The sequence below is a fragment of the Cavia porcellus genome, unplaced genomic scaffold (genome assembly GCF_034190915.1).
Source record: "Cavia porcellus strain 051 isolate PalLab524CR breed Dunkin Hartley unplaced genomic scaffold, mCavPor4.1 scaffold_40, whole genome shotgun sequence".
NCBI classification, from domain to species: domain Eukaryota; kingdom Metazoa; phylum Chordata; class Mammalia; order Rodentia; family Caviidae; genus Cavia; species Cavia porcellus.
The window spans coordinates 10,002,088-10,014,737 of record NW_026947523.1 but is presented as its reverse complement, the minus strand read 5'-3'; the positions used below and the strand labels follow the sequence as shown (position 1 = coordinate 10,014,737).

Below are 12,650 nucleotides of genomic sequence, written 5' to 3'. Positions count from 1 at the left end.
ATTTCTCCAGTGTGAAGGTAAGTGGGCTCTGGGTGACATAATAAGTCCTAATGGCAGATATGGTGGTACATGCCTGTAATTCTAACATTTTGGGAGGCTGAGGCAGGAGGATGGCAAGTTTGAACCCAGTCTAGGCAATCTGGACATTTACTGAAACTGTTTTTTGTTTGTTTGTTTATTTTGTTTTGTTTTGTTTTTGATACCAGGGATTGAACTCACAACCTCACGCTTGCCAAGCAGGTGGTGCTTATGTTGCTGAGCTAAATCCCTGGCCCCAAAACTGTTTTAAAAGAAAAAAATAAAAGGGTCTGGGCATGTAGCTTAGTGTGATGGTCCTGGGGGGGGGGGGACACACCAAAACACTCCAGACTCAGCTAAGCCTGAAGGGAGCCCCCCAGACCCCAGATTCGTGGCTGCAGGACATGTAGCCCCTTCCCTGGGAATTAAGTGTGACCAGGTGGCTGGTCTGACAGCTTCTGGAGCTGTGGTCCCCTCACCTGGGTGCTGGGCACACAGGAATTGGTGACAGGCCTGGGCCCCATGGCCACCCTTCCCTCCCCGCTTTTCCTATGGTGTGAGGAGCCTGGAGCCCTACTGAGTCAGCCCAGCAAGAACCAGCGGGAGAGGCCACCTCACTGCAGGCCCGGCCTCAGAGCCCTGGAGGGAGGTATCCTGGGAGGAGTCCTCTGTCTGAACCCTGCAAAGTCTCCTAAGGCACGCTGGGTGTGGAGCTCGGGAAGCTTCCCTCTCCGGGACATCGGTACTGGGGCGGGCCCTTGGCGGCTCCTACACCCCCAGCTTCAGTTTCACTATCCAAAAACGGAATTATCGCTGTGTCCGTGGGTCCCCTGGAGTTCTACGAGAAGGCCGAAGAGGATGGAGCGCACACATTGAAAAAGGTCCCATGAGCCAAATGGGGCACCCTAGCGGCCACCCAGAGAGCAACAGCTTTAGCAATCTGGCTGCAGAGGGCCCCCTCTGCTGGACATCCGAGGAAGTGTTTCCTAGGCTTTTTCCACTCAGTTAACCCGCACTGATTCTCCTTAGGGTGGCTGAGCACTGTACTTCCGGGTCTGGACCACAGGAGCAAGAAGGAGAAGTCCACTGCATTTAAACTCCTGGGTGTATCTGGGCCAGTTACTCAACATCTCTGAGCCTCAATTTCCTGCCTGTCAAACTGAGTTAATACAGTACCAGTATCTACCCTGCGGAGTTGTGAAGATAAGCTGAGGGACTGAAGCCCACAGAGGTTTTGTAATGCTGGCTCTCACCAGTCCTTTTGTTTTGTTTGAGATAGGGTCAGTCTACATGACCTTGTGCCTAACAGGTTTCAGCCACTGTGCTAAATCCCCGGCTGGTCTTGAGCCTCATTTTGTAGCTCAGATTGGCCTCACAGTGATCCTCCTGCCTCAGCCTCCCGAGTACTGGGATTACAGGTGTGTGTCACCATGCCTGGCTGTTGTGATTCTTTTTCCTTTTTATCGGTACCGGGGATCGAACTCACGGCTGCCTGCTTGCAAGGTAGGCGCTTATGCCGCTGAGCTAAACCCCCAGCCCCTGAAAAGCAGATTTCTAGCTGGGTATGGACTACAGAACAGACCGTCTCATGGGAAAAATATCAAGAGAGACAGATAGAGGCAGGTTTCTGCTTTATCCAGTCCAGCAGCAGAGCCTTTTTTTTTTTTTTAAACTTTTTTTCGGTACCAGGGATCCAACTCACGACCGCCTGCTTGCAAGGCAGGTGCTTATGCCGCTGCGCTAAATCCTCAGCCCCGAGCCTTTGTTTTTTACCACATATCACCTAGGTGCCTAGTGGCCCGGGAGCCTAGCGGCCTAGTGCAGCCCCTTTAAAAGGCGGGGCCTGGCAGCGGAACTATAGGGCAATGCCAAGAAGGTGTGCTCGGAAGGCTGTTAACGCTACATCCGGAAGTTTCTTCGGCAATCGGAAGCCGCACTGCTAGAAGCCTCGCTACTATGGGCCGGAACAAGAAGAAAAAACGAGACGGTGACGACCGGCGGCCCCGGCTCGTCCTCAGCTTCGATGAAGAGAAGCGGCGGTGAGTGGCAAAGCCAAGCGGGACCCCCCCCCCGGGCCGCCCAGCAAAGCCGAGGCCAGACTCGAGTCGCGCGCTGGCACCAAGGTCTCTTCGGCCCCGCCCCTTGGGCCTGACCTCCCAGACTCCCCTGCCCGGCTGGGAGCGTCGCGGGCGCTGGGGTCGCGCGTCACGCCCGGCGCCCCCAACACGGAGCAGTGGCTTGGGCCAGCCCAGCTCAGCCTGGTCGTCGGCCCGTTAGATAGCAGACTGTCAGCCTTCGCATTAGAGTGGCTTACGTTCATTCATTCACCTGTGAGACTCCACTCGGGCTCCCGCGGTCCTTTGGGCCCGGAACCACTGAGCCTGGGCGTTTCACATGACAAATGTCAGCGTATCTGCGAAAAGCCCGTTGCTGGGCGCCAGAACCAAAAGGAAACAGCAGCGCGAGATGAAAAGTGGCACAGATCAGATGATGGGGAGAGAGCTAAATTCTTAGGCATCACCAGGAAATTCCCAGGTGACACTAATGGGCCCCACAGCTGCATGCAGGGGCAGGTGTCCTGGGGAAATGGATCTTGGTCCAGCGGAGGATTTTGGAGGCCCGGGTGACAGCGTTCTTGAAAGTCCTGCCAGAAGTGGTCTAATCCCTGAGTAATGAAATGTGACAGTTTAAAAGAAGACATTACCAGCCCGGTGTGTCTCCCGCTTGGCCTAGTTTGAAGTGAGAGTGTGCAGTGGGGAGAGACAGCATCTTTCTCTTTTTCCTACACTGACATTGTTATGTGCCCTGTAGTATGGCCACATCACTGTGTACTGTCCAGTCTGTGGCTGTGGCATCGAGGTTAGTGTATGTGTATGCTAAGATTTGAGCCCAGTCACCTAACAACTTGTTCCACAACCTGTGTCCTTGTATTTAACATATGTCAGACCTATGTGTGGTGGCACAAACCCGTAACCCCAGCGTTGGGCAGGCTGACAAAGGAGGGTCGATTCAAGTTCTAGGCCACCTGGGCCTTGTAGTGAGTCCCTGAGTAAGCAAGCCTGACCTTGGGCAAGGAATGTTCTGTAAAAAAGCCTGATACCTGCTCATCATGAGGGTTAAGTGAGTTGATACCTGGGACGAAGAGCGGCACTGGGTGCTTTTCCCTCCCAGAGTGAGTGCTCCCTTTCCTGGGTCTGCTGCCAACTCCCCTTCCTTCCCATAGGGAGTACCTGACCGGCTTCCACAAGCGGAAGGTAGAGCGGAGGAAGGTGGCCATCGAGGAGATTAAGCAGCGGCTGAAGGAGGAGCAGAAGAAGCTCCGGGAGGAGGTGTGGGGGGAAGGTGAGGGTGGTCTCACCCACTGTGGAGCGGAGCAGTGGCACCGCCTGGACTGGGCTCGACGCCAGACTCACTGTGTTTCCTTCCTGTGTGTCTCCAGCGCCACCAGGAATACTTAAAGATGCTGGCGGAGAGAGAGGAGGCCCTGGGTGAGTCCCCTCCTTGGCCTTGGGAGTGGGAGGGGAGAGTGGGACTTCCTTGGTGACTGGGTGACCAGGAGCACCTCTAAGTACAAGCGGATGGGAAGGCACAGGAGACCCAGACTTCACGGTGAATGGGGCCTGTACACAGAGCTGTTTCCTTTCTTCTTTTCTTTTTCTTTCAGTATTGGGGATGGAATCTAGGGCCTTCATACTGGCCTACATCCCTCCTCCTTTTATTTATTTTTTATTCTGAGACAGAGCCTCACTAAATTGCCCAGGTTGGCAATCCTCTCACTTCAGCCTCCCAGTGTGGAGATTATAGGTGTGCACCACCACACTCAGCTTTAGGTGTGGTTTTGTTTTGTTTTGTTGCAATTGTGGGAATTAAAACTAGGGTGTTCACACTGAGCTACATCCTTAGCCTTTTTTTTTTTTTTTTTTTGTCTTTTTGCTTTTTATTGGTACTGGGGATTGAACTCACGACCGCTTACTTGCAAGGCAGGCGCTTATGCCGCTGAGCTAAATCCCCAGCCCCTCCTTAGCCTTTTTTTTTCTTAGTTTTGAAATAGGGTTTCACTAAGTTGCCAAATTTCTCGGTTGGACTCAAGCTAGAGATCCTCCTGCCTCAGCTTTCCAAGTATCTAGCTGGGATTACAGCTGGGTACCACTATACCTAGCTAGAGAGCTCAGTTTTAGGAGGACTAAAAGGTGCACTAAGGATAGAATTCAGGGAGGCATCAGCTTCTGGGATTACTCAGTTTGCCCTCCAAGGCTGGGAGGAGACTGGAGCCTGGCTGCTTGTTTGGGGGCTGAGGCTCGGTCTCTGCCCGCACTACAGAGGAAGCAGATGAGCTGGACCAGCTGGTGACGGCCAAGACTGAGTCAGTGCAGTATGACCACCCCAACCACACGGTTACCGTGACCACCATCAGCGATCTGGACCTCTCAGGGGCCCGCCTGCTTGGGTTGCCGCAGCCTGAGGTGGGTCCCAGTCCTCCCCCTGGGGCAGAGGGGACACACGCTTCTCGGGCTTCTCTGTGCTGTCCCCACTGTATCGAATTGCAGCATAGAGGGCTCTTTCCCTTCTGGCCCTGTCAGTCCCTGAACCCCGGGGCTGCGCAGCCTGGATTGCTGCTGAGCACGGGGACGCTTCCTCACCCCGCTGCCTCGCTGTCTCCTGCAGTAAGGCAGTCAGGCGGGGGCTGCTGGTGGCAGCTCCTGCTTTGTGACATTGCTGTGGGGGTGAAGTGGCGAACCATGTACTCACGTAGCACCAGGCCCAGCACACAGTAAGCGCTCAGCAAAAGATCGCTGTTGATCGTGGTGCTTCTGTTGTGGGGTACGCAGCAGTAACTCGGCGCCCTCTGTGCACTGCCAGTGAATTTGCAACCTGTGGGATGAAGTCACTGAGAGCCTGCCATTGACATCAAAAGGAGAAAAAAAAAATAGAATCGAAAAGCATCACACTCAGTATAGTAACGTGGTTTCATGAAGCGATCGTGTGCGTGTGTGTGCAGGAGTGTCAAACCCGGATGCTGCACACTGTGCTACATCCCCAGCCGCTTCTCTGTCTTTTTATGTCGAGGCAGAGTCACTAAGCTGCTGTTTCCTGGACCGGGCTGGAACTCGCAGTCCTCCCATTTCGGCCTCCCCAGTGCTGGGATTGCAGGCCTGTGCTACAGCTTCCAGCTTCCTTCCACGTCTCTTTTTTTCTGTATTTTTACCAGTACCAGGGATCGAACTCACAGGCGCTTATGCCGCTGAGCTAATTCCCCAGCCCCCCACATCTCTTTTGGGGCTGTCTGGTGTGTGTGTGTTTATCAGTGTGTATGTCTGCCCCCCAATACCTGTGCAAGATTGGTTCCAGGACCTCCTTAGATATGGAAATCTGTGGCTGCTGGAGTCCCCCATGTAAAATGGGGCAGGATTTATGGCAACCCATGTGAGGCCTCCCATATAGTTGAAATCAGGTCTGGGTTACCTGTGACACCTAAGGCAGTGTAAACAGTGTGTGACTTTGTTGTTGTTGTTTGTTTTGTTTTGAGACAGGGTCTCACTGTGTAGTTCAGGGTGACTCTGAACTCTGTATGTAGTCCAGGTTGCCCTTCAACTTGTGGCAACACTCCTGCCTCAGCCTCCTGATTGCTGGGGGTTCAGGTGTGTGGCCCCATCACAGACCATTGTCACACTGTGTCCTTAGGGAGTAGAGACACGGGGCTGCAGAGGTGGTGCCCATGGGACGGCACTCTCCCGAGTGTTTTCCATCTGACGGGTTGAATCCGACTGCCGCATCAGGAGGGCCACAAGTGGGGGCGCACAGAGAAAGCAGTTTCCTCCCTGGCTGCAGGGGCTTCTACCCTGAAACCACTGCCTCCCCATCCCGCACACGACAGTCCACGTCATGCTGCCCTTCTTCAAAGTCACGCCTTGCTGCTGTCTGTCTGCTGTGAAGTGCGAGCTAGGGAGAGGCAGGAGGTCCGGAGGCAGCGCGGTCCCCTCGGTGACACTCGCTGTAGGGCGGACACAGGATTCTTTGGCCCATGAGCTCCTGCAGCCCCAGCCCAGGCCCCATCTGCCCTATGTGACTGTTCTTGTCCTGTGCTTCCCTAGCAAGGGGCTGAGGACCAGTCCAAGGAGGAGGCGACATCTGTGGAAAAGCCAACCAAGGCCTTACCCAAGAAGTCCAAAGACCCCCTGCTGTCTCAGCGGTGAGCCCTGCCCGTCACCTCCTGGAGTCCTTCCTCAGGGCTGCCATTGCCACCCAGGCCAGTGGAGCCACTTTCTGCTGGGCCCCCCGGGCTGGCAGGCTTTCTAGACCAGTTTTGGGGGCCCAGTTTGGAGTGAATCTAGTCTTTGGGATCTGACTTCCCTTCCATGAGCCTTGCAGCCATTTACCCACCACCCAGCCTCCCCCCAGCTGGCTTCCCTGGGGTAAGCCGAGGCCTGGTCTCACCAGCCTCTACCCTCCCGCAGGATCTCCAACCTCACAGCATCCCTGCACGCGCACAGCCGCAAAAAGGCAAAGAGGAGACGTCCCCGGCGGGCCCAGGACTCCATGAAGAAGCCCCCTAGAGCCACCCGTACCAGCAAGACCCAGCGCCGCCGTCTGACAGGCCGGACACGTCACAGTGGGGAGTGAGCCCCAAGGCCCGGGGCTGTCGCAGCGTGGCTGTCCCTGTAACCCAGCCACATGAGCTGGTGACTCCGTGGTCCGAGCCTGGGAAACCAGGACCTCTTGGTCGCAGACTGCTGGCCCTCCACGCTCAGGGCCATCTGGAGAGAACCCGCAGAGCCAGCTGGTTGTCTCCCTGGGGTTCCTTGCCAGGGGCATGTCCTATGTGCACATACGTGGTTTTTCTGTCCTTGCCTTGAGCCTCTGGGCTGAGGGTTCATCCTCTGTCGTCCCCAGAAGTTTCCCTGTGGGGACAGTGAGGGTGTGTTGGGACCCAGCGAGCACAGAACGCACCCCTCTGAGCCTCCCCTCACAGCTTGCCCTCCTGTCCCTTCTGTCCCTGCTGCTCTTTGTTCTCTGCTTAGGGTCAGGAGGATGACAGAGGCTGAGGTGAGACCCTGGGCAGCGCCCACCTCCCGCAGCACCGGCACTCTCCTTGACTCTCCAGTGTCAGTTAGGGACGCTGGGGCTGTCGTGTTTATTAAACCTCAGCCACCCCTCCCTTCTGTGCGTCATTGATTCTTCTCACTCCCGGCAGAGAGTGCTACCAATGTGGCCCATCCTGGGCTTGGGTGGTGGCATTCGAGCCCTGTGGAGACCTGGGCTCCTCTGCCAGGAGTGCCCTCGCTCCCTGGCCTGCACCTGGTGCTTCCTTCTTGTCTGGGACTGAGGTTGGGCCTGCAGGAGGGTGAGGTAGAGCTGCGTACCGTGTCCAGGAGTTCTCAGGCTGACTGGTGAGCGCTTAACGGCCCAGAGCTGGGAAGGCTGCAGGCTTGGAGAAGGTCTTTAGTGCCTTTTTTTTTTTTTGGTGCTGGAGGTCAAACTGATGACCTCACACTACTAGGCAGGCACTGTGCCGCTGAGCTGTATCCCAGCTAGTTCATTCTTCTGTGCCGTATTTGATGTGTGGCTTCTGCCTCACAGGCCAAGATGGCTGCTTGAGCTACAGCCATCAGATCTGCATTTCAGTCAGGAAGACAGAATGAAGAAGGATATGATACTCCTTTTTTTTTTTTTTTTTTTAAGAAAAGCAAACAAGGGGTCAAGGATTTAGCTCAATGGCGTAAGCATCCACCTTGCAAGTGTGCAGTCATGAGTTCGATCCCCGGTACCAAAAAAAAAAAGACAAAATGAAAACAATAACAGCAGTATTAGCTATACAGGTTTCAAAACATAAGAATTTAACAATGGTTGTTATATTACATATTGTTATCTTCAAATAGTTGCTCAGGTTACCAGATAAAGAAATATTGGGCCAGAGATTTAGCTCAGCAGCTCAAGTGCCAACCTGGAAGTGTGAGGTCATGAGTTCGTGGTCCCCGGTAACCATAAAAAAAAAAAAAAAAGCCCCTATAGGAATAAAACAGTAAAACAGAACAAAATATGATTTCAAAAACAAGACAGAAGGAAATCCCCCACAACTGCTATAATGTATATTGTTAGCCTCCAAATAGATGCTCATACTACCAGCTTTAGGCCAGCAAAGTCAAACATGCCTTCTATTTTTTTTTTTTTTTTTTTTTTGTCTTTTTCCTTTTAATCGGTACCAGGGATTGAACTCACGACTGTCTGCTTGCAAGGCAGGCGCTTATGCCGCTGAGCTAAATCCCCAGCCCATGCCTTCTATTTTTAAATTTCATTTATTTGAAATGAAGGTCTCACTGAAGGTTCAGGCTGGCCTTGAACTCATCCTCCTACTATAGTCTTGATTGCTGGGATTACACCACGCCCAGCATGACTCTCCTTGTAAAAACCCTTGATGCTCGTCATGTTCTGTGGCCAAGCAGGAGCCAAAGGCAGAGGGCCCCAAGGGGATTCCTAGCTGCAAGAGAACCTGGCAGCTCCAGGGTATTCTGGGAAACAAGCACCCGGATGAAAATTGGAGATTGTGTTGCTACCCAGGGGGAGCAGGTGTATCAGAATGTGGGCAGCACATTCTCCCCAACATCCAAATACGTAAGGGGCTCCAGTGGTGAGGATCTGAAGGCACCAGGGATGGCCAGGAGCCATGGCTTCCTGGAGCTGGGCTTTGCCAAGAGTAAGCACTTCCTTCCTGCTGACCGTCAGGGCAGGACCTGGAGGACTCAGAGTTCCTGTTGGGGGTGCCCTTCCACCATCCTCCTTATGGCCCCAGGGACCTCCAAGGGCTCAGTGCTCCTGCGACCTTTCTTTTGGACAGGCTGCTCTGGTGAGGACTCTTGCTTCATCGTCTGGAGAGCCCTTCACATGCTGCCTTCCCCTCTCCCTGTATGGTGATTGGAATGAGAGCCCTCAAATAGAGCTACAATTCCTAGTATTTCTGTTTGATTTTTTTATTTTTAATTTTGAACCAAGGCCTTACTAAATACAGGCTGGGCTTGAACTTCTGATCCTCCTGCCTTAGCCTCTCAGAGTGCTGGGATTACAGGCATGCACCCTGTGCCTGAATTTACCACCTGTTTTGTGACAATATTGATTAAAGCAGCGCCCTCTGCCCACCTCAGAGCCGTTTTGGTGGTGTCCAGTGGATCTCAGCCTTCCTCGTGCCTCTGCCTTAAAGCACCTCCTCCGAGAAGCCTCCCCGGATCCACCACTCAACCTGGCCAGGACGAAGCATTTCTCCCTCTGGGCTCCCATTGTGCTGTAGCTACCTTTTAGAAACAGCATGTTGTGGCCTAGAAGGGCTGTGTCCCCAGCTAGGCTGGACTTGCTGAGAAGTGGGACCTTAGCCATTTCCATGTTCTGTTGCTGTCACAGGCTTGTGTCACCCCATCTTCTCAGCTGACATTGGTTCATCACAGGACCCATCCTGCCTGCTACATGCTCCCAAAAAACCTTCGAAATAATCTAAGGTTTTCTTTTCTTTGAGACAGGGTCTTGCTATGCAGTTCAGGCTGACTGTGAGCTCACTTTGTAGCCCAGGCTGGCTTCAAACTCTCAGCAGTCCTCCTGCTTCAGCCTCCTGAGTGCTGGGCTTTAAGATTTCCTTGGCTGTGATCCCAGAGTCTCTGAATCTGCCTTCTCTTCCTGTTACCTCATCTGACTTGTGCTCCCACTGGAAGCGTCTTCCCTGTCCAGGGAGTGTCACCATTCACCTCTCCCTTTGTCCCAGTCACCCTAGATGGCACATGGTTCTCCCAGATATTCAGGAGGCTGAGGCAGACACCTGGTTTCAAAATAAAATTTAACCCAGACATGGTGGTGCACACCTGGAATCCCAGCACTGTGGAGGTTGAGGCCAGCCTGGGCTGTATAATTCAAGGCCAGTGTAAACTACGTACCAGCCTGTCTTTAAAAAAAAAAAAAAAAGGATGTAGCTCCACGATACAGCTGTTTCTAGTTGTTTCCTTGCAAGCTCAAGGCCTTGAGCTCACTGTAGTACTACAGAAACACCCAGAAAGGACAGCATGCAGCATTTATGAAGCACTTTGGCAGACAGTTGCTTTCTAGCTTACAACAGCATTACAGTTGTGTACATGGGCTCCATTTCATAGAGGAGAAAGAGCCTCAGGAAGTAATGTGGTGGCTGACAAGACAGTGTTCCCACCTCTTACGGTGCAGAAGGACAGACATGCCTTAGGGACCAGGCTTTGAGCAAGGTGATAGCAGGCCAACATCTAGCGGTGGCCCAGAGCAGGGGCTGGGACATCCAGGAAGGACATCCTAGAGGGGAAGACCCTGGACCTGAACCTTGAATGGTGGCTCCAGGCTAGCCAGAGGGGATGAGGGGCAAGGAGAGGACGGGGCAGGAGAGGAGGCACACAGAGCTAGGACCTGGCCTCACCCTGGGGTGGGAGCCCTGGGTGGTGCAGCTGGGGGAGATGAGGTTCAGTGACCATCATTATGGAAGCCTCTCCCTGTGGCATGTGGAGGGACAACCAGGGCACTGGAGGAGCCTCAAGCCATCCACACTTCCCTGGTCCACAAGCTGAAAGACGCCAGTAGCCTGCACATCCCAGGAGGACTTCCTGGAGGGAGCAGCGTGTGAGCCTCGTGAGAGAATGAAAACTGACCCGTGATTTAGCTTTCCAGAGAGCGTCCACCTAGAGCCAAAGGCCTGGACATTAGTTTGCTTTTAGTGTTCCAAAACAATTTGACTTAACAGCAATATTTAAACTTTTTGCAACTGTATAAAAAATATCACTAGCCATGGTGACACAAGTTATAACCCCAGCACTGGGGAGGCTGAGGCAGAAGGATCACTGAGAATTCCAGGCCAGCCTGGTTCCATAGTGAGTTTAAGCCTGGACTGCATAGCAAGACCTCGTCTCAAAAAAAATAAAAATAAAAATAAAAAATCTAGTTCCTCCAGGAAAAGCAAGCCTGGCCACGCTGGCTCTTTGCTTCTCAGGTGAGCTGTGAGCTTGCAGTCAGCCCGGAAGCCCCATTAGATACCTGAGCCTGAGTTTCCCTTTGACAAGACGGAGGCTGAGTCAGGAGGATTGCAAGTCCAAGTGAGAGGCAGATCCTATCTCAAAATAAAAAAAAGGTGCTAGGGGTGGAGCTCAGTGTACAGGCCCCACTCCCACCCCGTACACCAGTGGAGTGAGGTGCTGCTGTGCTGGCTGGCACGGACATACGCGGTAGGAGGCGCTTAAGGTCTGGACGAATCAGGCTGCTGCCACCTAGGTTACTAAGACCCCTTCTGTTCTCAGTATCATCATCTACCCCCAACAAAAGGGGCCTTCTTCCCACTCTGAGTCTCCTGCACCTGTCACCTCTCATCTCCCATTCCGAACTGCTGATGACACCCACTGTCCTCCCGTGCCCCAGGGGCCCATCCCTGAGGCTCCCAGGCCAAGCAGACCTGGGAGCGCCCACCGGGTCCCTCCACTCCCCCACCAGCCCCTGATTGCCTCCTTTGCACCTGCCTGGAGCTGCCATGCTGTGTGTTTGCTTACTGATCCTGCCTGGGCAGGGGTTTCTCCACTGAGATAAACTGTACACAGGCACATGGGACAGACCCTCAGCACACACTGCTGAGCAGGTAGGCGCCCTGTGGACACTTAGCAGCTGGGACTGTCAGAGGAGGCACCCTGAATTGGTTTAGGGTTTCCTGATTGGCAGGGCGCAACACCTTGGGCTTCATAATCACCCAAACACCTGGCTGGTCCCTGGCTCAGAGGGGGCAAGTAAATCTGTAAAGGTCGCACAGCCAGAAGCTGCACAGTGGTGCTGGTGAGAGGGAACAGGAAGCTTGTTGTTCTTGTCCAGAAGCTGTGTTTCCACCAGATCTTCACTGGGCTAGGCTGAGCTGTTCAAGGGTTTGTCTCCCTCACTGGCCAGTGGCCCTCATCCTGGAAGGAGCCACATTTTATCCACATTTCCTTCCCGCATGCCACGCCCATTCACCAAGGACAGGTGAGCGTCAGTAAATAAGCAAGTGAAGGGTCTGAGCCTAAGCTGTGTGACACTGGCAGTTGAGTGACTTCTCTGATCCTAAGTTGCTGTGCGATGGGGATCTTGGAACTTGGTGCTTCAGGTTACTCTTATGTCCTTAGGGTGTGAAGACTTGGAACAGAAGTCTTCACATGCAGACGCTGCCAAATGGGCTCTTAAAAAGGTCAGGTGTGTGTGGGCGAGTGTGTATCCTGAGCGATTCCAAGGCAGTGGCAACGGAAATGTGGAAATGTCGCGAAGCCCCCTGAGCAAAGATAGTTGGTGGTCCCGGCGTCCCTGACTGGAACACTAACCAGTACTGCGGTTAGAGTACTGTGCGTCCATTCAGCGTGTAGCCGGTGCCAGAGCCCTTGCTTTTTTTTTTTCTTCCTCGGTCAGGAGATTGAACCCGGGGCCTTGCACTAACTCGTTTGACCTCAGACAGGACCTCACTAAATTGCTAAATTGCCCAAACTGGGATCAAACTTGCGATCCTCCTGCCTCAGCCTTCCAGGTTGCTTGAGATCGCAACTGCTCAGGCCACGACTTGTTTTTTTATTGGAGACTATTTCTTTTCATCGACGCAGGTACTTTTATCCGGAAAACAGACGCGAAGGTTA

The 12,650-nt window shown here is 53.5% G+C and overlaps 1 protein-coding gene across 3 annotated transcripts; it reads left to right on the top strand.

Moving 5' to 3' along the window:
• The first annotated feature begins 1,904 nt into the window (after positions 1-1,904).
• Positions 1,905-7,174, top strand: Nol12 (nucleolar protein 12). 3 transcript variants are annotated; one of them, XM_003470473.5, is made up of 6 exons: positions 1,905-2,057; positions 3,242-3,347; positions 3,458-3,506; positions 4,339-4,481; positions 6,111-6,208; positions 6,474-7,174. In XM_003470473.5, exons 1-6 carry the CDS (start codon positions 1,975-1,977, stop codon positions 6,637-6,639), a joined length of 645 nt encoding a protein of 214 aa, XP_003470521.1. In that variant the 5' UTR covers positions 1,905-1,974; the 3' UTR covers positions 6,640-7,174. The 3 variants fall into 3 exon arrangements, with proteins under 3 accessions (XP_003470521.1, XP_063099997.1, XP_063099996.1); XM_063243927.1 differs by lacking the exon at positions 1,905-2,057 and adding an exon at positions 2,102-2,553 and having other exon boundaries at positions 3,242-3,360; XM_063243926.1 differs by lacking the exon at positions 1,905-2,057 and adding an exon at positions 2,108-2,553.
• Positions 7,175-12,650: the final 5,476 nt, after the last annotated feature.